The following is a 26,384-nucleotide window of genomic DNA, read 5'->3' as shown; positions in this document are numbered from 1 at the left end:
CCTGCAAGACCTCTCATCATGCTGCTGCACTGAAAACACGACTCTGAGACACTGCATTTAGACTTTATGGCTCCTGTTTCCTTCTTCTCCTCTTTTCTCTCTTCCCTTCCTCTCCTGTCACCACCACCCAATGCCACCCTCCTGGGGACCTTCTGGCCTCCCTGCTTCTGCAGCCCATGCAGAGGGACACATTCCCTTGCATCTTAGTGGCTGCTGCTAGTGCCCTCTGTGAGCCACCTCCTTTACTTCTTTAGACTCAATAAAGTTGCTTTGCATCCAAGCTTGGGCCTCTGAGTCTTCCTTCATTCTTTGGTAACTCTTCCATTGCGTTCAGGGAAGAAGGTGGAAGAAGGCAGAGGATTTTCCTTCGGCCTTTTCCCTTGGAGCTGCCAAAGACACCCCAGGCTACTCCACAGCAAAGACCACACCAAAAGAGAAGGTGGGTCTAAAATATGGTAGGAGTGGGTATGGGCAACAGCAATGCCTGGGCACAGCCCACAACCTCATCCCTTCCTACATCTCCCTTACATTGACTGTTCTGCCCAGCTTGTGTCCAGACAGGCAGGGCTGGGGGGTTTCACGTGTGAGGATTGGGATCAACCACCTTAAAGAGTGGATTGGAATCAGCTGTTCTATGGAGGCCTTTTTCATGTGGATGTACTATGAAGAAAGCCACGACCCTGTGAAGAGCCTGTACCAGAACAGATTCCTGGCAGGAATGTCCACTGCAGAAGAGTGAAGCCAACAATGGAGCAGGTCTCGCTGGCAGGAGCTGTGAAGCTATCAGGGAGCTATGATGGAATATTCCCTCTGCAGAAGGATCTGGACAGGCTGGATATATTGTCCAATCCAGCAGGGTGAGGTTCTACAAGACCATATGTCAGGTCCTACACTTTGGCCACAATAACCCCCTGCAGCTCTACAGGCTGGGGGCAGAGCACTTGGAAAGAGGCCCAGTGGAAGAGGACTTGGGGCTGCTGGTGGATAGTGGCTGAACATGAGCCGCAGTGTGCTCAGGTGGGCAAGAAGGCCAAGGGCATCCTGGTCTGTATGAGGAACAGTGTCCAGCAGGAGCAGGGTAGTGATTGTGCCTGTCTACTGTGCACTGGTGAGGTCACACCTCGAGTGCTGTGCCCAGTTCTGGGCCCCTCAACTGAGGAAGGACATTGAGGTGTTGGAGTGAGTCCAGAGAAGGGCAATGGAGCTGGTGAAGTGCCTAGAGGGTATATCCTGTGAGGGGATGCTGAGGGAGCTGGGGGGGTTTAGCCTGCACAAGAGGAGGCTCAGGGGAGACCTCATCACTCTCTACAACTCTTTGAAAGGAGGTTGTAGCCTGGTGGGGGTGGGTCTCTTCCCCCAGGCAACCAGCAGAGTTCAGGCTGCTCAGGGAATTAGTAAACAAGGTGTTTCAAGGTCATGTCATGATGGGTTGATCTTGGCAAACGGTTCCCATGAAGAGATTCTATCACTGCCCATCCTCACCTGGTCGAAGGGAGAAATTACTATGCCAGGATGAGGGGTAAGGTCAGGGGAAACACTCAGCAATTACTGTCCCAGAAAAAGGTTGGGGAAATATATTTAATTTATTGCAAATTTCCCATGGAGTTGGGTAAAGTGAAATAATATTAGCAAATTTAAACCCACATTCCCCCCCGCCTTCCTTCTTCCTGGTCTCAGATTCGCTGAAGACTTCTTGTAAGGTAAAACATGTGCAGGTATTCTTCCCAAGAATGCCAGGAAGGATTAAAAAATAAGTTTTATTTCAGACGCAAGGACCATTTCTTGACAAGGTGGTGCACCAGGCCTCCAGTGGAAAAAGGCACCTCCTGTTTCCTCCTTTGAGTTTCCCTTATGTCTGCTCCCCCCACTCTCCCCCTCTGGAATGAGAAGGCCTATGGCATCTGCTCTCTCCGATCAGAGAGAGAGCTTCTGCAATGCAAGAGGGGAGAAAACTGCAATATTTTGAAAAAGTGGCAAGGGAAGCCTTTCCTAAGCATAATAACTAACTCCTCAGTAACAAAATCTTCTACAAAAAGAGTTATTTATCCCTACACTTCTCTGCCACCTTCTCCCTCCACCAGTGGCACGGGGGAAGAGGGAAAGGGGGGTGTGTTCAGCCCATTCTGGAAGTCTCTGCACTCCTTCCTGCCACTCTGCTCCCCTGCTCCACTGTGGGTCCCCTGCTACAGGGTGGGTCATTTCCAAAGGGTGCAGTTCTTCAGGAACAAAATGCTCCAAAGTTACTCCTTGATAGGGTAACTGGTCCTGGCAGTAGGACCTGCTCCATTGTGGGCTTCTCTCCCCTGCAGTGGATATTCCTGCCAGGATTCTTTTCTAGTGCAGGCTTTTCACAGTACCACAGCTTTCTTCATGGGACGCCCATGGGACACAAAGGGCTCCATAGAACAGCTGATCCCACTCAGCTCTTTTGTGTGGCTGATCCCAATCCTGGCACGTGAAACATCCCAGCCCTGCCTGTCTGGACACAAGCTGGGCAGAACAGTCAATGTAAGGGAGGTGTAGGAAGGGATGAGGCTGTGGGCTGTGCACCAGCATTGCTGTTGCCCATACCCACACCTGACACTTCTTGGAGACATCTTCTGCCTGACGGTCTTTGCTGTGGAGTCCCAAGGAATATGTTTGTGAGCTCCAAGGGAAAGGGCATAAAGAAAAACCCACTGAAAGGAGTCCCACCCTCGACTCTGTCCATAATCTTCTCTGAGCTGAATGGAAGAGGTGCCACAGAAGGAAGGAGGACTGGGAGGCCACAACTTGAATGCAGAACAACTTTATTGAGTCTAAAGGAGCAAAGAAGGTGGCTCACAGAGGGCACCAGCAGCAGCCACTAAGATGCAAGGAGGGGGTTGTCCCTCTGCCTGGGCTGCAGAGGCAGGGAGGCCAGAAGGTCCCCAGGAGGGTGGCATTGGGTGGTGGTGACAGGAGAGGAAGGGAAGAGAGAAAAGAGGAGAAGAAGGGAACAGGAGCCATAAAGTCTAAATGCAGTGTCTCAGAGTCGTGTTTTCAGTGCAGCAGCATGATGAGAGGTCTTGCAGGTTGTTGGCCGAGGAGGTTTGCAGGGGCTTTAGCAGGGGGGACATCTGCCACGGTAGCAGCTGGTGATGCAGGAGAGGTCAAAGCCCCCGGAGTTGATGGGCACTCCGTCACAGCTGAGGATGCTGCCAACGGCAGCGGAGGTGGAGGATCCCACCACGGTGTTCTGTGGGAAGGAGCTGAGGATGGGCCCGGGCAGGGTCACCAGCACAGCCGGCGGCTCAATGACGACGGTGGAGCTCTGGCACTGCCTGACACAGCACTCATTGCAGCTGTTGGCCAGCGGGGTCGGGCCGCAGGGCTGGCAGCAAGGGTTGCAGGGCTGGCAGCACGACATGTCTCTGGCTCACAGGGGCACCTGGCACACAGGGCAGGGAGAAGCACAAAGCAGACACACATGAGAAGCAGCCCTGCACCCAACCCCCCTGCAGACAAGGCACCTCCTGCACCACCTGACACTGCCCAGCCCAAAGCCCAGCAGCCTCCTCAGCCAAGTCCCAGCCTCTCTCTGCACAACACCTTCTCTCCCCTTCCCTCTCCCAGCAGAAGCAGCTCCCAGCCTGGCCTAGCACAGCCCATATCAGGTGAAGCAGAAGAAGAATGGCATTTTCCACTCACCTGATTCCCAAGGAGGAGGTGATGAGAGAAGTGGGTGCGAGAGCAGAGGCTTGGGCTGCCTTTTATAGCAGTCCTGCACTGCCCCAGGCCCACAGGCACCTTTGTGCAAGTCATAATTTTCTGACCAGCTCATGTCAGTTGTGAACCATCCCAGCTAATGGTAGGGGCTGTGTCCTGGTTTCCCGCACTGATGCCTTTTCATTTCCTGTGCATTCCACGTGCTTTCCGATAGGAAGAATTCTGTAAGTGTTGGGATGAGAGGCCCAAGGGTTTTCAGGACATAGACATCATTGCAGGCAGAAGGCTCAGATCAAGGGCTGGTGTCTTCCCATACAGGCAGGTGATGTGCACCTGTGTCATTTCTGGGTGGTTTTTTTGTGGTAAAGTTTTCATGAACTGGATACTGCTCTTGTTATTCCTGCCCACATTCCCAAGGACTTCCATGAGAGTGCCATGAAACATCCTTTTGTCTTTCTCCTCCCTTCTGTCTGTGACAGGCACCCTTTGCTTCACTCAACTGGGCTTCTGCTGGCAGGGTTTGACCCTGTTCTCTGTTTGAAGTGCTCTCATGAAAGTTGTGCTGGTCTCATTCACCCTGTCCTCTCTCTGTACACTCTCTGCAGATCCTTTGGGAAGACAAGGTACATTTCATTCGCCTGGTCCATTCCCAGGTGTCATGTGAAAGCGGAGAGTTTAAGTTTTGCTTGTTGGTGCCCCCAGGAAAGTAGAGACCCTTGTGTCCAACCAGTCTGTCAGCGTCTTGTACTGAGACCCTTCAGCAACAGATTCACCAGATCGAAGGGGATTTGACTGCCCTTGTCAGGGGGGCTCAACCAACAACATGAAGACCCCTCAGCAGGTCCTGCCAAAGTGTTATCTGCTGCCAGCACCTGAAAGGACTCACTCGTAACAGTTCACGGAATAACACTCTTTATAATACAAATTGTGGCAGGTTAATAAGTTTTATGGTTGTCAGTGACAGTGTTGGGCTACAAAAATGTGTTTTAAAGCAATCTACTGATATATATTAAGCAAGCACAAGCTCTAGTCCTAAAAGCAAGAGTTAACATGTGTAGAGTATTATGCTTCTGCAATAGGTGTCCCTGTGGTGGGAAGAGATGGGCTCAGCACCTTGACTGATTCCAGCAGTTTTGGTAGAGCCCTCTCCCAACTTTCCCCCATCCCCAACATACTTTTATACTCTTTGTTTGTGTTTTGGGGGAGCTTGGGTGGCTTTAGTCATAAATACCTTTTAGTTCTGATTGGTGTAAAGTTGTCTTGCCACACCTACTGAGAGGGGGGCGGTGGTGCTTTGGCACCTCCAGAGGGGGTTTGGCATGGTTGTTGGCTCAGCAGCAGAACACCTTGATTCTCCCTTGGCTGACAGACACCGTACGGTCTCATGACCTTCACAGTCCCACCATGTTCCCCCTTTCCGCTGGCGTTTGAATGGAGGGGGGCCAAGTAATCTCCACTTTGTTCCACTCTCAGTTCCGTTCTTCTGAGTAGGTGATTCTATTGCACAGAGAGCATGATGGCCACATTCCCTCCAGGGAGTGGATACTGCATTTTGCCCTAGAATTCCTAGCCTCCTCTAAATTGTAAACCTATCCATCATGCCACACTAGGGTACTTGCATACTGTTTTGTCAGAGGGGTTCCTAACATCTCCTCAGCACAGTTCCCACTTCTTTATGTTTTTCTGTCCTTCTATGCATGTTCAGATTTTTGCAGGGTTCAAGGCAGATGTTCATGAGCACACGTGTGTCAGTCTGTGTGTGTGTGATCCCCATCAGGAGGGCAGTGGAAGGTTCCAGCACTGGGTCTGCCCTTGGTGTGTCCTTGGGCACCACAGAGTAGCCGGTTGCCCCCACCAGAAGGAGCCAATCTACAGCTGAATGGTGCTGCCTTCGACCCTGCAGAGGAGTGTCCAGAGAACTGAAATGCAGCTTCTGCCTCCTGCACCCTCCATTTCCTGCTTTCTGTTCAGGGGGAAAGCCAATAACTCCTGCCCGCTGTGCAGGCCCTGATCCCTGAATCAATTCCCTGTTGGCGGAATGTTGCTGAGCCCCTGTGCCAAATGGGTGTGGAAGTGAAGGGATCGGGGTCGAGATGTTGCTCTGCTGGGAGATGCAGGACAGACATTCTGGGTGGCACTGGGACAGTCAAAGAGCTGTGGACTGGTTTTGGTGTTTGAGCACCAGGACTTCCATAGCTCCCCAAAAAGCTGAATCAGAGTTGCCAGCAACTGTGTCTAGGCAGGCAGGGACATGTGCTTTGGGGCCAAATGGATCAAACCCATCTCCTCCATCAAGAGAGAGGCCAGGCAAATTCCCTCTTTGCCGAGGGAGCAGTACTATCACTTTTCTTTAGGTTATTCACATTTACATCCATCCCTGTCTGATGCCTGGGCTGGTGCTTTGTAGCTGAACTTGTTATTCATCTAATTGTGCTTTGCTCTGCGTTGGACCCCCTGTATTGTGTAAATGTGGCAAGGTTTGGGAGCTGGGGGAGAAGGCTGCCGGGCTGGGCTCTGTGAGAAGAGTCCAGTGGCTCCTGCCCTGTGTGAGAGTCAGTTCCAACTGTCTCCAGAAGGGACTCAGCGCCGCCCGACACTGAGCACATTTCTCACACTGCTGATTCCTCTATCAAAGTGAATTGCATTCAAATCATGGAATCATAGACTGGTTTTACTGAAAAGTATCCCAAAAAACATTTATTTCCACAAGCTTCCCCCCACTCCATGGACAGGGATGCCACCCACTAAACCACGGTGCTTAAATCACTGTCCAATCTGACCTTGAACACTTGCAGGGTTGTCACGGGTTAAGATTGGCCCCCCCTGAGAGTCGGGGGCTCAGAGGTGATTGGGTACCAGGGTAGTGTTCCCTGGAGGGCCAATCACCACTCGTCTTGTTCGCTGCTGCTAAAAAATCATATATACACAGCACCGGAAACTGTTGGCAGTTTTTTCTGTTGGTGTCTGCTGCGTGTCGGTGGAGAAGGCCAGGGGGTGGCTGGGCTCCTTCTTCCCCCCTCTGGGTGGGGGGGGGAGCCCTGCGGCCCCCCCAACTCTGCCTAGGCCAGAGTTAGAGACAGCATTGAAGTGAGTGGGATCTGTGAAGGAAGAGGTAAGAGGGAGGAGGCCAGGCCCTCTTCCCCCCCCTGCAGCTGCAGGACGCTTGGGACAGTGTATAACTGGACTGAGCTGCCTGTGGCCAAGGCTAGGGGGCTTTTCCTCCCCCACTGCATTGAGGCTGGTGAGGGGTTGGATTATTAGGCTCAGCATTGGAGCAGAGCCAAAGTGGACGGGCTAAATACAGCTCAGTGCCAGGGGAAGAGAGACCCCCAGGCGAAATTAGAGATGGACCGGAGAGAGGCCCAGAGGATGTCCTTCACAGTGATTTAAAGGCAGGACAGCCGAAAACTCGGAGGAGGAATCAACATTCCAGGACGTGTACGTTGATAAATTGACTACACTACAGCAGCCTATGAACTGAGGTATGAGAGGACAGACTCAAAGCTATCTTCTTGGACTTCATGAAGACGAAAGAACTGCAGCAAACAACTGAAGGTTGGTAGGGAGTGTTCAGGGGCCCCGAACACTCCCACGAGAGAGAGAATGCTTACTTATAAGACTGAAAAGGTTTTCCTGAACTAAAGTTAAAAGGAGAAGCTTTGCAGGGACTGATAGAAGTGTAATATATATATATATATATACACACAAATTTGCTTTTAGTTTGTATAGTATATTTATTTGTGTAAATAAATGTATATATGCTTTCCCCTTCCCCTCTAGAAGCCTCTGGCCTGAAAGTTTTCTCTTCAGTGTCGAGATAAATTGTGGGAAGGGGTGGGGAAGCCTGGAAATTGGATTTTGGATTTCTAATGTGGCTCAAACTGGCTTAGGCATCCACAAATGTTCTTGGTAACTTTTTCTGGTGTCTAACCACCCCCTCAGTCAGGGATGTGTTTATGAGCTGCAAGGGAAAGATCACAAACTGAAATCCACTGAAGGGAAAACGACCACTGCTTCCTCCACCTTCTTCCTGATCTGACTGGAAGACTTACCATGGGAGGAAGGAGAACTCAGAGGCCCAAATTTGGATGCAGAACAACTTTATTGAGTCTAAAGGAGCAAAGAAGGTGGCTCACAGAGGGCACCACCAGAAGCCATGAAGATTCAAGGGGGGGTGTCCCTCTGCCTGGGCTGCAGAGGCAGGGAGGTCAGAAGGTCCCCAGGAGGGTGGCATTGGGTGGTGGTGACAGGAGAGGAAGGGAAGAGAGAAAAGAGGAGAAGAAGGGAACAGGAGCCATAAAGTCTAAATGCAGTGTCTCAGAGTCGTGTTTTCAGTGCAGCAGCATGATGAGAGGTCTTGCAGGTTGTTGGCCGAGGAGGTTTGCAGGGGCTTTAGCAGGGGGGACATCTGCCACGGTAGCAGCTGGTGATGCAGGAGAGGTCAAAGCCCCCGGAGTTGATGGGCACTCCGTCACAGCTGAGGATGCTGCCAACGGCAGCGGAGGTGGAGGATCCCACCACGGTGTTCTGTGGGAAGGAGCTGAGGATGGGCCCGGGCAGGGTCACCAGCACAGCCGGCGGCTCAATGACGACGGTGGAGCTCTGGCACTGCCTGACACAGCACTCATTGCAGCTGTTGGCCAGCGGGGTCGGGCCGCAGGGCTGGCAGCAAGGGTTGCAGGGCTGGCACTGCTGGCACTTCTCAGGGCACGACATGGCTCGAGCCTGGGGCTGCACCTGGCACACAGGGCAGGGAGGAAGCAGAGCACACGCACACCTCAGCAACAGCCGGCAAAGCACCACCAGGAAGCCAAGGCACCTGCTGCTGCCTGGGGAGGGAGAGGCTCTGCAGGGGCCAACAAGGGAGCCTTTCCCTGAGCCCAGCAGGGCCTTCAGAGATCAGACAGGCCCAGGCTGCTCCTGCCTAAGCTGTAGGAAAACAGCCCCCTCAGCCCAGCCTCCACCTCTGTCCCTAAGAGACGCTCTCCCCTCTGCCCACACGACCACCATCCCCGAGCACTCCCACAAGACCAAGGAGCAGGGATGGGCTGCAAAGCTCGACCCTGTGCTAGAGAGGGGGGAAGAGAAAGGGGGTTCCCACTCACCGGCTTGCTGAGGAGAAGGAGGTGACAGAAGGGGTTGAGAGAGCCACCAGTTTGGCTGGCTTTTATACTGGCCCCACAGTGCCTCAGGGCCCAAAGGCCGTGCTGCATAAGTGACAATTTTCCTGCCTGATCCCAAGGAGCGGAAGCATCTCAGGGAATGAATGGTATGGCATGAGTTGGTGTTTCCCACTACCCTGACATTGCATTTCCTGGCCTACATCATCACCTTTCCCTCATGGACACTTCTGAGTGCAGGTCTGAGAGGTTCCAGGATTTCTGGGGGCAAGGATGTGTCAGTATGGGCAGAAGTTATGACCTAAGTGCACAAGGATACAGAAGAGGCAGGTGATTCCAGCCTGGGGCACTCTGGTCCTGCTGACAGGAAAATTCCCAGCTGCACAAACAACTCCAGGCTTTGGCTCATCACCCAAGGTCTCCCCTGAACTGTACCAGAGTTCACCTCTGATCCCAGCCATGGCTTCTACATGAGACAGGAGCAAGGAGCCTGGGAAACAGCTCCGTGCCCCAAGGCTGCCTGCAGGTAGCATGAGGAATGATGGCCTGGGGTCAGGATTCTCCTTGGTGAGACCTGAGTGCTGTGGCCCTCTCCAGTCGTCACCAAAAACCAGTAAAGAAGCTCATGAACCAGTCTGTTAGGTTAGAGTTGACACCCTGCTGGGTGAGTGTGGAAAGCTCTACATAACATGCACACCCAGCAACCAAACAGACCAGGTTATATTCATAAAGCTAGCACGTATTCATTACATTTTTATTACATATTCATTACAGTTCCTAAGTCCATGCATATACCTTAAATATATTTGTGGACTTTTTTGGAGATGCATAGGGGTCTTTTGAGAGTTTTTGGTCGTCTCTTGGGTACATCCCATTCCCCATGTTTTCCTTTTATGGTTCTAGATGTTCTAGTGAGTTCTCTCTCCTTGAGAGTATCTGAAACATGTGGTCAGGTCATAACGAACTTTTCTTATCAATCTTAGTTCTGACACACAATCCTCGTTCTCAAAACTAAGACATTTGAGAGTCCATATCAATCACTGATATAGGGAAATAAGGAAGCGATTGCTGGCACAAGACTATAAGTCACAGATGGAGGGAGTTAACACAAAGCTACATCAAACTCAGGCATTTGTACTAAGCACTATGTGGTACAAAACTAAGTATTAACCATGAATATAGGGATCAAACACTACTGTGCTAAACTTAAAAGATATTTTTAACATCTTCCCCTATGGCTGCATAGACTCTTTTTAAAGAAATATCACTTTTCCAGTAACGAGCTCTCCTCAAAAAAGGAGGAGCTGGGATTGTGTCAGTGCCTGGCACTGTTGGGGAGGGATGTCACTACAGGCCTTGGAATGGTTGGGCTCAGCCATGAGCTCAGACACAGCTGAGGACACCCCCGCAGGCACTGACACATTCCCAACCTGCCCAGGGAGCACAAGGACAAACCCAGATGCACAGACACAGCAAACATGCCCAAGGACTCACACAGCAGGTTGCACACAAGTGCTCTCCCCTGTGCACAGAGAGACACTGCAGGCCAGAGGCTCCCAGGGGTGTGTTCCCAGGTGAGCACAAGCACAGGGATGTGCAGACACTCACACGCTCCAGGGCACAGTCACACTCCCCCACTCATTACTGGGGATCAGCACAGGGGGCAGAGGGGATGGGAAGGGATGGGAGTGAGGAGCTGCCGGGGAGCTCCCTGCCAGAGCAGGGAAGGGGCCTCTGAGCAGCACAGATGCTCAGGCAGCAGTGCCAGAGGAGCCTCAGGGACTGTCCAGGCACAGGAGGAAGCCAAAGTGTTTTGACCAGCAGGGCAAGACCCACACTCAGGGGAGGACTTTGGGTGATGAGCCAAGGAACGGAGGGCTGGGAGCAGCTGGGACCGTTCCTGCCAGCAGGAATTACAGAAGTCAGGAAGCATTACAGAAATCCACCAGAGTGCCCCCGGCTGGAATCATCTGCCTCTTCTGTATCCTTGTGCACTTAGGTCATAACTTCTGCCCATACTGACACATCCTTGCCCCCAGAAATCCTGGAACCTCTCAGACCTGCACTCAGAAGTGTCCATGAGGGAAAGGTGATGATGTAGGCCAGGAAATGCAATGTCAGGGTAGTGGGAAACACCAACTCATGCCATACCATTCATTCCCTGAGATGCTTCCGCTCCTTGGGATCAGGCAGGAAAATTGTCACTTATGCAGCACGGCCTTTGGGCCCTGAGGCACTGTGGGGCCAGTATAAAAGCCAGCCAAACTGGTGGCTCTCTCAACCCCTTCTGTCACCTCCTTCTCCTCAGCAAGCCGGTGAGTGGGAACCCCCTTTCTCCTCCCCCCTCTCTAGCACAGGGTCGAGCTTTGCAGCCCATCCCTGCTCCTTGGTCTTGTGGGAGTGCTCGGGGATGGTGGTCGTGTGGGCAGAGGGGAGAGCGTCTCTTAGGGACAGAGGTGGAGGCTGGGCTGAGGGGGCTGTTTTCCTACAGCTTAGGCAGGAGCAGCCTGGGCCTGTCTGATCTCTGAAGGCCCTGCTGGGCTCAGGGAAAGGCTCCCTTGTTGGCCCCTGCAGAGCCTCTCCCTCCCCAGGCAGCAGCAGGTGCCTTGGCTTCCTGGTGGTGCTTTGCCGGCTGTTGCTGAGGTGTGCGTGTGCTCTGCTTCCTCCCTGCCCTGTGTGCCAGGTGCAGCCCCAGGCTCGAGCCATGTCGTGCCCTGAGAAGTGCCAGCAGTGCCAGCCCTGCAACCCTTGCTGCCAGCCCTGCGGCCCGACCCCGCTGGCCAACAGCTGCAATGAGTGCTGTGTCAGGCAGTGCCAGAGCTCCACTGTCGTCATTGAGCCGCCGGCTGTGCTGGTGACCCTGCCCGGGCCCATCCTCAGCTCCTTCCCACAGAACACCGTGGTGGGATCCTCCACCTCCGCTGCCGTTGGCAGCATCCTCAGCTGTGACGGAGTGCCCATCAACTCCGGGGGCTTTGACCTCTCCTGCATCACCAGCTGCTACCGTGGCAGATGTCCCCCCTGCTAAAGCCCCTGCAAACCTCCTCGGCCAACAACCTGCAAGACCTCTCATCATGCTGCTGCACTGAAAACACGACTCTGAGACACTGCATTTAGACTTTATGGCTCCTGTTTCCTTCTTCTCCTCTTTTCTCTCTTCCCTTCCTCTCCTGTCACCACCACCCAATGCCACCCTCCTGGGGACCTTCTGGCCTCCCTGCTTCTGCAGCCCAGACAGAGGGACAACCCCCTTGAATCTTCATGGCTTCTGGTGGTGCCCTCTGTGAGCCACCTTCTTTGCTTCTTTAGACTCAATAAAGTTGCTCTGCATGCAAGCCTGGGACTCTAAGTTCTCCTTCTTTCTGTGGTGACACATCTACTGAGCTCAAGGAAGAAGGTGGAAGAAGGCAGAGAGTTAGGGTTCGTGGATTTCAGTTTGTGATCTTTCCCTTGGAGCTCACAGGCCCATCCCTGGCTAATCCACTACAAAGACCACACCAAAAGAGAAGTTGGGTCCAAAATATGGTAAGAGAGGGTATGGGTAACATCAATACCTAAACAAAGCCCACAGTCTCATCCCTTCCTACTCCTCCCTTACATTGACTGTTTTGCCCAGCTTGTGTCCAGACAGGCAGGGCTGGGATGTTTCATGTGTCAGGATTGGGATCAGCCACACAAAAGAGCTGAGTGGGATCAGCTGTTCTATGGAGCCCTTTGCGTCCCATGGGTGTCCCATGAAGAAAGCTGTGGTACTGTGAAAAGCCTGCACTAGAAAAGAATCCTGGCAGGAATATCCACTGCAGTGGAGAGAAGCCCACAATGGAGCAGGTCCTACTGCCAGGACCAGTTACCCTATCAAGGAGTAACTTTGGAGCATTTTGTTCCTGAAGAACTGCACCCTTTGGAAATGACCCACCCTGTAGCAGGGGACTCACAGTGGAGCAGGGGAGCAGAGTGGCAGGAAGGAGTGCAGAGACTTCCAGAATGGGCTGAGCATAACCCCCTTTCCCCCTGTGCCTCTGGTGGAGGAAGAAGGTGTAGAAGTTGGCAGTGAAGCTGAAACCAAGAAGAGGGAAGGCTGGGGGCCAATGTGGATTTAGATTTATTACTATTTGTCTTTGTCCTAGTCTATGGGTAATTGGAAATAAATTAAATTTGATTCCCCCAGATGAATCATAATTGCTGAGTGTTTCCCCTGACCTTATTTTGACCCCTCGCCTTGGCATTGTATTTTCTCCCTTCGACCAGGTGAGGATGGGCAGTGATAGAATCTCTTCATGGGAACCGTTTGCCAAGACAACCCATCATGACATGACCTTGAAACACCTTGTTTACTAATTCCCTGAGCAGCCTGAACTCTACTGGTTGCCTGGGGGAAGAGACCCACCCCCACCAGGCTACAACCTCCTTTCAAAGAGTTGTAGAGAGTGATGAGGTCTCCCCTGAGCCTCCTCTTGTGCAGGCTAAACCCCCCCAGCTCCCTCAGCATCCCCTCACAGGATATACCCTCTAGGCACTTCACCAGCTCCATTGCCCTTCTCTGGACTCACTCCAACACCTCAATGTCCTTCCTCAGTTGAGGGGCCCAGAACTGGGCACAGCACTCGAGGTGTGACCTCACCAGTGCACAGTAGACAGGCACAGTCACTACCCTGCTCCTGCTGGACACTGTTCCTCATACAGACCAGGATGCCCTTGGCCTTCTTGCCCACCTGAGCACACTGCGGCTCATGTTCAGCCACTATCCACCAGCAGCCCCAAGTCCTCTTCCACTGGGCCTCTTTCCAAGTGCTCTGCCCCCAGCCTGTAGAGCTGCAGGGGGTTATTGTGGCCAAAGTGTAGGACCTGACATATGGTCTTGTAGAACCTCACCCTGCTGGATTGGACAATGTATCCAGCCTGTCCAGATCCTTCTGCAGAGAGAATGTGCAGCTCCATGAGAGTATAACCAGTCTCACCATCAGGACCTGCTTCATTGTCAGCTTCACTCTGCTGCAGTGGACATTCACTCTGCATTGGACCCACTGTAGTGTGTAAATGTGGCAAGGTTTGGGAGCTGGGGGAGAAAGCTGCTGGGCTGGGCTCTGTGAGAAGAGTCCAGTGGCTCCTGCCCTGTGTGAGTGAGTCAGTTCCAACTGTCTCCAAAAGAGTCTCAGTGCTGCCCATTGCTGAGCACACTTGTCACATGGGTGATGCCTCTGTGAAATTCTATTTCATTAGTAATCTATTGGGTTGGGAGGAAATTATTTAAATTGGAAGAATGGCAAGGAGATCTGACTGTTGCTTTGGGATCCTCCACTTAGCGAGGTAATAAAGTAAATTTAGTCTTTGCATTCAACCATGGTTTTTGGTTGTTCCATCTGGTCACCTGAGTTGACTCACACAATTGGCGTGGTCAGCAAAATCTATGAACAGCCATGCCATGGCTCAGGAAAAGTCTGGGATTGGCAAGACCATGGCAGTGACTCCCCACATTTTGGATGGCTCGTCACTGAGCGCTGGACTCCTGTGGGCACTTTCCTGGTGACAGTGGCTCTGACGGAGGTCTGGCCTTAAATAGGCGCTGGGGAGGTGGGTACCCCACAGACAGTTGCATTAGCTATGTCTGGATTAAAGTGGAAAGTGGCCTGGAAGTCCCCTCGCAAGTTAGCAGGGAAATTGTGATGGTTGTTAGTTACCAGTCTTAGAACTCTTGATCATGAGATTATGGCCTTATGGAGCCACTGAGAGCAATGAAAGAGGAAATTGGGGCTCCAAAGGCTGCAAAGGAGTTCACGCGAGAAGCATTTACTGTTCCAAAGGAGTGGTGTTGCGAGCAGCAATGCACTATAGCATGGCTGGTGGCACACTTTGTCACCAAACGAGGGCCAAAGTATGTGAAAAGTAAGGTCTTAACTTCTGAAGTCCATGGTCTTATTTAGAAACCTCCATGGGATGCCAAGAAGTGGGATGGAAATATTTGGGCTCCAAGACTGAGTTTGAGATAGGCTTGCAAGATAAGAAAGTGCAAAAACATGACCACTCATAGAAATGGAAGGACAGCAGAGTCTGCCAGACAGGGTGGTACAGGTCACACAGATCTACACCCCAAAAGAGTTATAGGAATTTTTAGAGTCTTATTGACAGAAGAGCAAGGAGAGCACATTACCATGGGTTTTATGAGTTTGGGACAGTGGTGCTGTCTTTATTCACTTATTAGTGGGTGAAAAAGATCTGTTAACTCCTATAGCCGCTGATAACCAAATCCAACAGGGGTGAGCTCAGCTATGAAATACCAGGGGTATTGTCGCCCCTAGGCTGTATCAATGGCCACGTGCAGCAGATTTAACAGCACATGCAGATCCTGCTGAGTCAGTGTTGTCCTTTGGGACATCATGGAAGAAGGTGTTGGTTCACTGTGGCAGATGGGGTAGCTCAGGCCCAGAGCACAGGATCTGATCCAGACGGAGCAGCAGTTATGAGAAATAACAAAATTCAGTTTGTAAATGGGGCTCCTGATAAATTGAAACCACTGATTATATCAACAGTCATGAATGCTACTGATGACAAAAGTGCCTTAACAAATAGCCTGAGGGGTACTGGGGCTGTGATCTCGGAGCCAGCTGTTTGGATAGGGAGAGAAAATCGACTGGCAAAGCCAGAAAGAGTCACCTCTCGGGTGAGTAGGAAACAAATGTTGAATGATCTTGTGCAAGCCAGCGTTCCACAGTCAGAAATAGATGGAATCACAACATCAGAAATGTTTCACTGTTGGCAAAGGTTAGTGCCTGTGAAAAGAAACAATCCCCCCACCATCCCTCCTGCCACCTCTGAGCACCAAAACTCCTGGCAGATGTGGAAACAGTGGGTTTGCGGGTCCCCCCAGATTGCTGCCACTGTAGCCTCTCACTGGGAGCAGGACCAACACCTCTGTTTCTCTTGACTGTGGAGCGGCCACCTGCAGGAACTTTGCATGTGCCAGCTCTGGTGGTAATGAAGAGACTGCCCAGATCTGCAGCTTGGGGAGCAGTTCCACCCCCACCCTCAGAGCAAAGTTACTTTAGTGGTAGGATACACCACCCCATTTGTCATGAAGGTGTTAATTGCCCCAATAAAAGAATGTATCTTGGCCATTGATGTGCTGGCAGGGCAAACCCTTGAAGCACTGAATGGTCATTTTTGTTTTGGGACTCCTCAAGCAGGATTTGCCACTTGATCCATAACTGTTTTGTGTGGGTTCCAGAAGTGGGACTCTGTTGTGCTGCCAGCACCTGCCAAGGTGGTGAACATAAAGCAGTATTGCATTCCAGGGGGGTAAGAGGAAACGACTCAAACAATTCAGGCACTCCAAGTGTAAATCATTGCAGAAACCATGACTACTTTCAACAACCCCATTTGTCCTGTTTGAAAATCAGATGCTACTTGGAGAATCACTGTTGATTACTGTTGATAAAGACACCCCCGACTTGCAGTTACAGTACCAGAGGGAAAAAAATCAGCAAAAATCTACAGCCCTGGAAGGTGGTAATGGACCTTGTTAATGCTTTCTTTTCAAGAGCCATTGCTTCAGAAAGCCAGGACCAGTTTACCTTTACATGGCAGCAAAAGCAATATACTTTTCAGGTATTACCTCTGTTATATTAATACAGTCTCTCCATTTGCCACCAGATGGTGGCAGCTCATGTATCAGCTCTTGTTGGGTGCTATTGCTGTTCACCATTATATTGATGATCTATTGATTAAGGCACAGGCACAACAAGAAATTGAGGCAGTTGCTGAATTGCTGAAAGCCGACTTACAGGACTGAGGCTGGGCAGTTATTCCAAAGGAAATACAGGGCCCTAGTACCACTGTGCAATTTTTGGGAATAGTTTGGCATGGGTAGCCTAGAGAAACAGTGAACACGGTACAGCAAACAGTCCAACAATTACATGTATCAACTACACCGAAACAACTGCAAACTTTCCTGGGCCTTTGAGGCTACCCAAGGAGTTTTATTCCACCCCTGGCAGTGTTACTGCACTCTCTGCAGAAATTGCCTGGGAAGAAAGTTGTTTGGCAATGGGACAAGTAACAATCAGAGAAACCTTTGATGCCTGCAAGAATGCTTTGATTGAGCCTGCGCAATTGTACAGCCTTAGGCAAGGATATCCTTTTGAGATAGGAGGAGCAATTCTAGATGACATAGGTAGGATTGTGGCAGACAAGAGGGCCTAAAAATCAGAAAGAACCCATAGCATTTCAATCTAAAGCATTATAAGGCTCTGCTACACATTATACCCCAATGAAAAACAAAATTCTAGCTGCAGTTTGGGCATTGTAAGAAACTGAAAGAATCATAGGCCAAGACAGTGTGACTGTGCACATCCCCATCCTCATTCATGGGTAGGCAAGTGACCTGTACTCCAATTTATCTATGCTACAGCCTCTGTTACTATCAGATTCTTGAGTTCTTGTATTTCAGGTATCTTTGACAAGTATCTGGGCCTTATCTAAGGGGGACAATGCTGGAATTCTGTTATTGGTGCCACAGACCCACCACCAAATTCAAGCTCAGTCTGAAAAAGCTCAAACATGTGTGGGCAATCAGCCCATCTCAAGCTACCAGGCCTGGAGTAATTTTAGCTGAGGGAGCTGGGGCAACAGCGTGTGTATTACTGGAAGGTGGTGACACTCCCATTTTCCTTCCTTACCGCAGGCTGGCTCGTCGTACTTTGTAAACTTATATGACATGCACATACTCTGGATACATTTCTGCAGGATTCCTGTGTAAATACTTGTGTGGAGTAACTTTTTCCATTTCTTCTCCATGTGGCAAATAGAGAGCACCTGAAGTATCTCTTTCCCTGAGGTTTGAATTGGACATCAAAGGCAACTGTTGCCCTGAATGTGGAAGTACCTGCACTACACCTGGGAATCTCACCAGTCCAGTTGCTGCAGAGACACCTCCTCAGCACTACATACACTTCTCCGAATTTGACAGGATGTGCTGCTTCAACGTGATGCTGAACCAGCTGCATTGAGAGGAACATTTGACATCGACAAGAATTCATACATAGACTAAGGTGGTGCCTGACCAGCTGAGTGGTTTGATTCCCTAATAGGAGGAATGGGACTTTTACGTTAGAGCATTATATGTTTACTCCTTTCCCCCCCCACCATATGCTCCATTAAATGCCTCTGCAAATTACCCTTCCAGCTCAGGCATAGGTGGTCTCTTGAATGTGGGGATGGAATGTTGGGAGGAAAGGGTTAAAAGCAGAATGCCAAGGCCTGGAAATATCAGTCTGGGAAACACCATATATTATGCCTACTGCTGTTTATCCTCTGTCTGTTTTGAAAAGTAGATTTCTGTGGGGAGATAATGTAGGTTTTACCAGAGAAGTGGAGGCACTCTTGAGTGTCATGCTTGAGCTCCCTGTTGAGAGAGAGATCAAAGCTCAGAGACCATGAAAAGCACAGGGAGATCACAGCATGGAGGTAAACAATGTGTGGCCCTTGATAAATGGGTGCAAACAGCAGCCCCGCTGGCAGTGGGGATGAGCTGAGACTGATGGTGCTGCATCCTCAGTTCTGTCTCCACCCATGTGTTGCTTTGGGATCCTCTGATTAGCAAGCTAATTAAATAAATTTACTCTTTGCATTTCAGCCATGGTCTTGTGGTTATTCTGGTCTCCTGCCTGTGTCACTTCACACAATAGGTCTGTAATGTGCATAGTTTTACGTTGTCCTGCTTGTTTTCTGGGTCAAGCTCATCTTATATATGTCTGCAGCAAATCAGGATAGACAAGCCAGGGAGTGCACAGGCTTTGCCTGGAATAGTTACATTTCTTCAAAGTAGCTGATATGGGCTATGTTTGGGAACGGTGTGAAAACAGTGTTGATAATACAGGAATGTTTTAGTTGTTGCTGATCTGACATCTTACACAGCGACATGGCTTTTCTGATCCTGAGACTGACCCGCCGGTGAGAAGGCTGGGGGTGGACAAGATGGGAGGGAACACAGCAGGTACAGCTGACCCCAGCTCACCAAAAGGGTTTTCCAGACCATATGGCATCACACTTTGCAATAAAGCTGGGGGGTGAAGTTGGCAGGGGCTGTTGTTACTTGGGACAGGTGGTGAGGAATTGTTTTCTTTTGCATCACTTGTTTTCCTTCAGTGAATATTTTGCTTTCTCTTTTTTGTTCATTTTTCTTTTTATTTCCCCTCTCCTTTCAACTGGTATCTAATTATTAAACTGTCTTTTATGTAAAAGACATTACTTTTTTCACTTCTACCCTTCCAATTCTCCCCCATCCCACATGGCAGTACTTGGGCATATGTACAATAATCATGAGAGCAGTGTCCATTACCTGACAACTTTGTCACAAACAAGACCACAGGAATGACCTTGGGGCAAATCACCTGCCCATGAGGGATGGCAAAACCCTTTGATTTAAAGCACCTTCCTCCACTGGCATTTTTCTACCCTACAAATCCTTGAGCCTCTCATCCTGGCACTTAGGGAAATGACCCTTCACATAGAAAAGCACTTGGCATGTACCAGGAAATGAAAAGGCATCAGTACAGGAAACCAGGGCACAGCCCCTACCATTAGCTGGGATGGTTCACAACTGACATGAGCTGGTCAGAAAATTGTGATTCCACAAAGGTGCCTGTGGGCCTGGGGCAGTGCAGGACTGCTATAAAAGGCAGCCCAAGTCTCTGCTCTCGCATCCACTTCTCTCACCTCCTTCTCCTCGGCAATCAGGTCAGTGGGAAGGCTGTCCTTCTTCACCTGCTTCACCTGATATGGGCTGTGCTAGGCCAGGTCTGGGAGCTGCTTCTGCTGGGAGAGGGAAGGGGAGAGAAGGTGTTGTGCAGAGAGAGGCTGGGACTTGGCTGAGGAGGCTGCTGGGCTTTGGGCTGGGCAGTGTCAGGTGGTGCAGGAGGTGCCTTGTCTGCAGGGGGGTTGGGTGCAGGGCTGCTTCTCATGTGTGTCTGCTTTGTGCTTCTCCCTGCCCTGTGTGCCAGGTGCCCCTGTGAGCCAGAGACATGTCGTGCTGCCAGCCCTGCAACCCTTGCTGCCAGCCCTGCGGCCCGACCCCGCTGGCCAACAGCTGCAATGAGTGCTGTGTCAGGCAGTGCCAGAGCTCCACTGTTGCCATCCAGCCCTCTGCTGTGGTGGTGACCCTGCCCGGGCCCATCCTCAGCTCCTTCCCACAGAACACCGTGGTGGGATCCTCCACCTCCGCTGCCGTTGGCAGCATCCTCAGCTGTGACGGAGTGCCCATCAACTCCGGGGGCTTTGACCTCTCCTGCATCACCAACCGCTACAGGTGTCGGCCCTGCTAAAGCTGCTGGCAATGTCCTGGGGCAAAAACCCCCAAGACCTCAGAATATGTGGCTGGGCGGGAGAGAGAGCTTTGGGACATTTGGTTTAGAGCTTCAGGGTTTCCTTTTCCCACTCTTCCATCTCTTTCCAGGCCAGCCCAGGGCGACCTGTCACCCTTTCTGCCTCTGCAGGGCAGGCAGATGGACACCCTGCAGGAGCTCCACTGCATCTTAGTGGCTGCTCCACCTGTTCCCTGTGAGCCACCTCCTTTTCTTCTTTAGACTCAATAAAATTGTGCATCCAAGCCTGAGCCTCTGAGTCTTCCTTCATCCTGTGGAAAGCCTTCCATACTGCTTAGGGAAGAGGGTGGAAGAAGCATAAGATGGAACTCCCTGAAGTGCCCTTTCTTTGGGAGATGACAAAAACATCCCTGGCTACTCAACAGCCAAAGATCACCAGCAAGACCATGGCACCAAAGGCTGACAGTAGTGGTCAAGGGAAACAGCAGTGGCTGGGCACAGCCCACAACCTCATATCTTCTTGTCCCCTTCATTCCCTTTTCTGGGGTCCATGGCCAGCACAGAGGAGCACAGGTAAATGAGAAACGTATCTCAGACAGTCCCTCAGCACAGGCAGGACCCAGCTCCTGCCCAAGATGCAGGGTAGTTCACAAGTCCGGATTGGTATCAGCCATACTCAACATATGCAGTGGGAAATGACTTTTGGCTGAGTTTATGCAAATGACTTATGGCTTTACTGTTAATTCATAACATTCCCCTCATATTTGGATGAATCTGACCCACAGAAAAGGGAAAAGAAGAGAAAGTGAGAGAGAGAATGGGACAAAGCATTCTATGAGCAATTTCTGAGCTTTTAGGGTAATCACTTTCTAATCCCTCACATCTTAATATACAATCTGATTACCAAAATAAAAGGCAAAAAGCTTAATATTAGATGAACAATCACAGGATGCAACATCTTATTAAGAATTCCAGTTGCTGTTGGTGACCACCCAAAATGGTGTTCTCCATCTTTTTTCACCCACTGGATTTCTTCTCCATCAGGAAGAATGGTACTCAAAGTTTTCTTTCCATTTTCCTGACCTTGTTTCAAGGGCAGTTTTCTCATTCAGGCAAGATTAATTCCCACAGGAATAGGCTGCAGGTCTTACGTCAGTGTATAATTAAGTCATAACAATTGGTAAGATACAGTAGGAGCTGAATAACTAAAATCACATCCCATAATGTCAACAAAGTTACAAACACAAACCTTAGGGTAACAATAATAATAACTTGTAACAATAACATTGTCTACAAATACCAAATTACAAGGGTTTCCCACACGAGCAGAGCCATCCCATCAGGCCCATGCTCTGTGTTCCAGGGGACTAAGTGCAGCACCTTTGGGATTTAATCCTGACACAATGACCGGGTGTATGGGATATACCAAAACATTGTGCATTGTTAGAACAAAAGCTGTGGTTTACTGTTGGTGGGGCCATAAGTGACAATACCTAGTTGCCCCCAAGAGTGGAATTCCCTTTCCAATTTAGTTGCATTATCATAGGTTATCTTTGGAATGTCAGTAGGCAAATTGTCCTCATCTCATTCCTTTGTAATTGCTGCCCCAGCAAATGGCCCCCACAGCTGAGCAGTGTTTGTGGGGCAGAATGCACATAGTTACCATACTGATTAGCATAAACAAAAGGAGGGAGTGTCTCCATTCTGTGGGTCGACCTTGTTGAAGTGTGAAGCAAATTTGTTTCCTTCTGGCAGTGATTATCCTCCAAGAAGAATAAGCAGACCTTTGGTGGTTAACTTGATCTTCAGTGGGATGTGCTGGTGTCATTCCCAGGAACATTCCTGGAAAGCGAGAACATTACAAGTCTCAGCAGAGTTGGTCCAGACAGGTCTCCCCTTAGTCTCCCAAGTTGTTTAACAGCTTGGAGAAGTACAACAAGTTCCTTTTCCCACTCAGAATATCTCTAATCTGTCTCTTTAAATGCAGTTGAGTTGAATAATAAGGAGATCTTTGGTCCATCAGGGCCTATTTGACCCTGACATTCCTCGGGAGTAATCTCAGCTTCTGCTGCTTCCTCTACCTTTTCAGGGGGGCCTCCTGAAATTAGAAAATTACATATTTACATGTCCAGAGGGAGTGACTGTAAAATTTTGACAAGTACAGCCTGTGCAGTCATGGGGGAATGTTTATACCCCTTTGGGGTCTGATAAAGCTGTTTTGCCCTCCCTCCCAGGCAAGTGCAAATTGAGCTTTGTCATGTTCCTGGCACTGAAACGTAAAAAAACATTTCTTTTACATCCAGGGTTGCCATCCAGGAGTGGGATGCCCTCTGAAGTTGAGTTACAAGTTCTGCAGAATTTAGCACAGCCACAGTTAAAGGTGTGGTGTTGGCATTTAAACAGCTGGAATATACTGTAAACCAAAACTGTCTGTTTGGCCGGAAAAGAGAATTAGAAAGGGAGTGTGAGCAAGTGATAGTCTGTCTTTTCTCCAGGTCTGTTCCCAGCCTGTCAATGCCAGCACTCCACTGCTGCTGATAATGTGGCTGCCAGGTTTGCAATAGTGGATAGCACAGCTGTTAGTGGGGCCAAATGAGCCAGAAGGACAGAAATTCCACCTCATGTCACTGTAAAAATCCAGCAATCCCTGAATCAGAGAGTGCAGGTGCCACATGGAGCAAGCACTCTGCAGCCTCTGGATTTCTTTTAGGGTCGGGGTTAACACTGGAACAGAAGGACCACACACTCCCATCCAGGGATGGGACGCCAGGTTTGATTGTTCTGAACATCAAAACCCAAAATAGTTTCATTGTGATCTTCAATTAAAAAGCCAGTGGCTGACATCCACTTCTCACTGAGGAGCCATAATTCACCTCAGCAGTTCATGTGTAGCCCTTGTTCCATTTGCTACAGGGATTTTAAATCTTTGCTGTCCAGGTCGCACACGTGGCTTCTCAGCATCCCACTGTGTTAGTATTGAATGCTGTGCTCCCGTATCTATTAGAAATTTTATTAGTTGTTGATAATAACCAATTGAAATGTGAATGTCTGGGCTATTATTGTAATTGCATTGATTGTTTTCCACTTGCTGGATTTCAGTCTCATTTGACTTGTGGCCATAATGCTCTTGCAAAGCAGCCTGTTCAAATGAGCAATTTTTCGTGTGTGATTTCCTGCTCTACCCTGAAGTTTTGTAGTGGATCTGGCTTCATGCATGGGAGAATTTGGGAGGGATAAAGAATCATCTTTCCTTTGTTCTTTGTTATCAGGAATACCCCTCGTGAAAGAATCCTGGACATCCCACTGACTGTACTGACCTAGCTGGATGGATGCTGAAACAGGACTGACATCCCATCAGGTGGATTAACACTGAAACCATGAATGAGATCCTATCAGCTGGATTGATGCTGGAAGTAGGACTGGTGATCTCTTTTTTCTCTCTTTTCCTCTTTTCCTTTTCCTTTATTTCTTTCTTTCTCTTTCTTTCTTTCTTTTTTCTTTTTCTTTCTTTCTTTCTTTCTTTCTTTCTTTCTTTCTTTCTTTCTTTCTTTCTTTCTTTCTTTCTTTCTTTCTTTCTTTCTTTCTTTCTTTCTTTCTTTTTTCTTTTTCTTTCTTTCTTTCTTTCTTTCTTTCTTTCTTTCTTTCTTTCTCTCTTTCTCTCTTTCTTTCTTTCTCTCTTTCTCTCTTTCTTTCTTCCTTTTACTTTTTCTTTCTCTCTTTCTTTCTTTCTCTCTTTCTTTCTTTTTCTTTCCCTCTTTCTCTCCTTCTTTCCCTCTTTAATTCATCTCTCCATCTTGAATTCCTCTCTTCCTTTTCAATCTACTTCTTTATCCAAACCCCCCTGCCATGTGTTTATATAGTAAGGCATGGACTAACATATCAATTTCCAAGCCAGGTATCTAATTTCCTACTAACACATTCTGATTGTTTGCAGACTCTCTGATTTTTGTTGTTCCTTTCAACCATGAGCAGTTACGAATCTTAAGTGCTTCCTTCCCCTTAAGGATGGGACTCCACAGTCTGTATAACTTGATTATGGCAGATACTGATCCCAAATTGGGAATCATCTGATCCCTGGATGTCTGGACAGCACCTGGGCATTGATAGGTGCTAAAGGACTGTAGGAGGTATGGATGTCATTTGCCTTTGAGCATGTGTGCTGCTCATGGACCATGAACAGGGTAATGTAGGGGAGGAAAAGGAAGAGATCGGGTTGTGGGCTGTCCCCACATATTGTTCTTTCCAATCCCCACTTCTTCCACTGTTTGAAGCCTCTTTCCCTGGAGGCCATTGGCCATGAACTAGTCAAGGATGTCTTCATCACCTCAAAAGGGAAAAGGCATGATATAAAATCCACTGCAAGGAGTCCCACTCCTTGCTTCTCCACCTTTTACCCTTAGGAGACTGGAAGAGTTGTCATGGAAAGAAGGAAGACTTGGAGGCCAAGGTTTGGATGCACAACTTTAATGAGTTTAAAGCAGAAAAGGAGTTGGTTCACAGAGAGCACCAGGGACAGCCACTAAGATGCAGTGGAGCTTGTGCAGGGTGTCCATCTGCCTGCCCTGGGCTGGCCTGGTAAGACAGAGAAAGCAAAGGAAAGAGACGGAAGAGCAGGAAGAGGAAACATCACCATGAAGCTCTAAACGCAGTGTCCCACAGCTCCATCTCTGGCCCAGCCCCATGCTGTGAGGTCTTGCAGGTTCTTGCCCCAGGACGTTGCCAGCAGCTTTAGCAGGGCCGACACCTGTAGCGGTTGGTGATGCAGGAGAGGTCAAAGCCCCCGGAGTTGATGGGCACTCCGTCACAGCTGAGGATGCTGCCAACGGCAGCGGAGGTGGAGGATCCCACCACGGTGTTCTGTGGGAAGGAGCTGAGGATGGGCCCGGGCAGGGTCACCACCACAGCAGAGGGCTGGATGGCAACGACAGAGTCCTGGCACTGCCTGACACAGCACTCATTGCAGCTGTTGGCCAGCGGGGTCGGGCCGCAGGGCTGGCAGCAAGGGTTGCAGGGCTGGCAGCACGACATGCCTCTGGCTCACAGGGGCACCTGGCACACAGGGCAGGGAGAAGCACAAAGCAGACACACATGAGAAGCAGCCCTGCACCCAACCCCCCTGCAGACAAGGCACCTCCTGCACCACCTGACACTGCCCAGCCCAAAGCCCAGCAGCCTCCTCAGCCAAGTCCCAGCCTCTCTCTGCACAACACCTTCTCTCCCCTTCCCTCTCCCAGCAGAAGCAGCTCCCAGCCCTGGGCTAACACAGCCCATATCAGCTGAGACCTGCAGTGAGGAAAGACGTGGTCTTGAAGCAGGAGGAGAAGGAGAAGAAAAGGCTTCCCACTGACCTGATTGCCGAGGAGAAGGAGGTGAGAGAAGTGGATGCGAGAGCAGAGACTTGGGCTGCCTTTTATAGCAGTCCTGCACTGCCCCAGGCCCACAGGCACCTTTGTGCAAGTCATAATTTTCTGACCAGCTCATGTCAGTTGTGAACCATCCCAGCTAATGGTAGGGGCTGTGCCCTGGTTTCCTGCACTGCTGCCTTTTCATTTCCTGGCACATGCCACGTGCTTTCCTTTATGAAAGGTCATTTCCCTAAGTGCTGAGATGAGTGGCTCAAGGATTCACAGGGGAGAAAGATGTCAGCACAGGCAGAAGACTCAGATCAAGGGTTGTTGACATCCCTTGAGGGCAGGTTATATTCATCTTTGTCATTCCTGTGGTCTTGTTTGTGGTAAAGTTTCAGGAAATGGGCACCGCTCTTGTTCTTCACACCTGCATGACCAGGAACTCCCATGTGAGGGGACACGCTTCATTTCCTCAGCAGAGTCCCCCGCTGATGATGTTTGTAGGCCTTATTTGAGCATACAGAGTTCTGCTTGGCTCCATGCAGACATGCATGAACACCCATGTGTCAGTCTGGGTTGTGGGACCCTCATGATGAGAGTATGTGAAGGTCACGTCCAGCGGTCCCCCCTGGTGTGTCCAAAGCACCACAGAGTAGCTAGATGCCCTTGCCAGAAGTTGCCCATCTGCAGCTGAACAGTGCTGCCTTCAACTCTGCAGAGAAGTGTCCAGAAAAACTGAAATGCAGCCCCTGTGTTCTGCACCCTTTATTTCTTGCATTATGTGCAAGGAAAGTCTGCCCACCTCTGCAGGCCTGAATAGATCCCCTTATGCTGGAGTGTTGCTGGTGACTGGGATGGGACACAGGCTCCTCATTCCCAGGCCAACACCAGTTGCACTTCTACAGCTCATCAGC

At 50.1% G+C, this 26,384-nt stretch overlaps 4 protein-coding genes across 4 annotated transcripts; 2 read left to right on the top strand and 2 right to left on the bottom strand.

Moving 5' to 3' along the window:
- Positions 1-3,045: 3,045 nt before the first annotated feature.
- LOC116798618 (feather keratin Cos2-2-like) lies at positions 3,046-25,615 on the bottom strand. Its single transcript, XM_032711144.1, has 2 exons — positions 25,471-25,615; positions 3,046-3,409 (listed from the first exon to the last, which is right to left on the bottom strand). The coding sequence occupies exon 2, from the start codon at positions 3,386-3,388 to the stop codon at positions 3,083-3,085; it is 306 nt and encodes a 101-aa protein (XP_032567035.1). The 5' UTR covers positions 3,389-3,409; positions 25,471-25,615; the 3' UTR covers positions 3,046-3,082.
- LOC116798608 (feather keratin Cos2-2-like) lies at positions 8,080-8,825 on the bottom strand. The gene is made up of 2 exons (XM_032711133.1): positions 8,793-8,825; positions 8,080-8,424 (listed from the first exon to the last, which is right to left on the bottom strand). Exon 2 carries the CDS (start codon positions 8,401-8,403, stop codon positions 8,080-8,082), a length of 324 nt encoding a protein of 107 aa, XP_032567024.1. The 5' UTR covers positions 8,404-8,424; positions 8,793-8,825.
- LOC116798612 (feather keratin Cos2-2-like) lies at positions 11,090-11,862 on the top strand. The gene is made up of 2 exons (XM_032711138.1): positions 11,090-11,122; positions 11,491-11,862. Exon 2 carries the CDS (start codon positions 11,512-11,514, stop codon positions 11,833-11,835), a length of 324 nt encoding a protein of 107 aa, XP_032567029.1. The 5' UTR covers positions 11,090-11,122; positions 11,491-11,511; the 3' UTR covers positions 11,836-11,862.
- LOC116798619 (feather keratin Cos1-2-like) lies at positions 19,456-20,122 on the top strand. Its single transcript, XM_032711146.1, has 2 exons — positions 19,456-19,538; positions 19,802-20,122. Exon 2 carries the CDS (start codon positions 19,823-19,825, stop codon positions 20,120-20,122), a length of 300 nt encoding a protein of 99 aa, XP_032567037.1. The 5' UTR covers positions 19,456-19,538; positions 19,802-19,822.
- Positions 25,616-26,384: the final 769 nt, after the last annotated feature.

Source organism: Chiroxiphia lanceolata, chromosome 26 (genome assembly GCF_009829145.1).
Source record: "Chiroxiphia lanceolata isolate bChiLan1 chromosome 26, bChiLan1.pri, whole genome shotgun sequence".
Lineage (NCBI taxonomy): Eukaryota > Metazoa > Chordata > Aves > Passeriformes > Pipridae > Chiroxiphia > Chiroxiphia lanceolata.
This window is presented reverse-complemented; position numbering and strand designations above follow the sequence as displayed.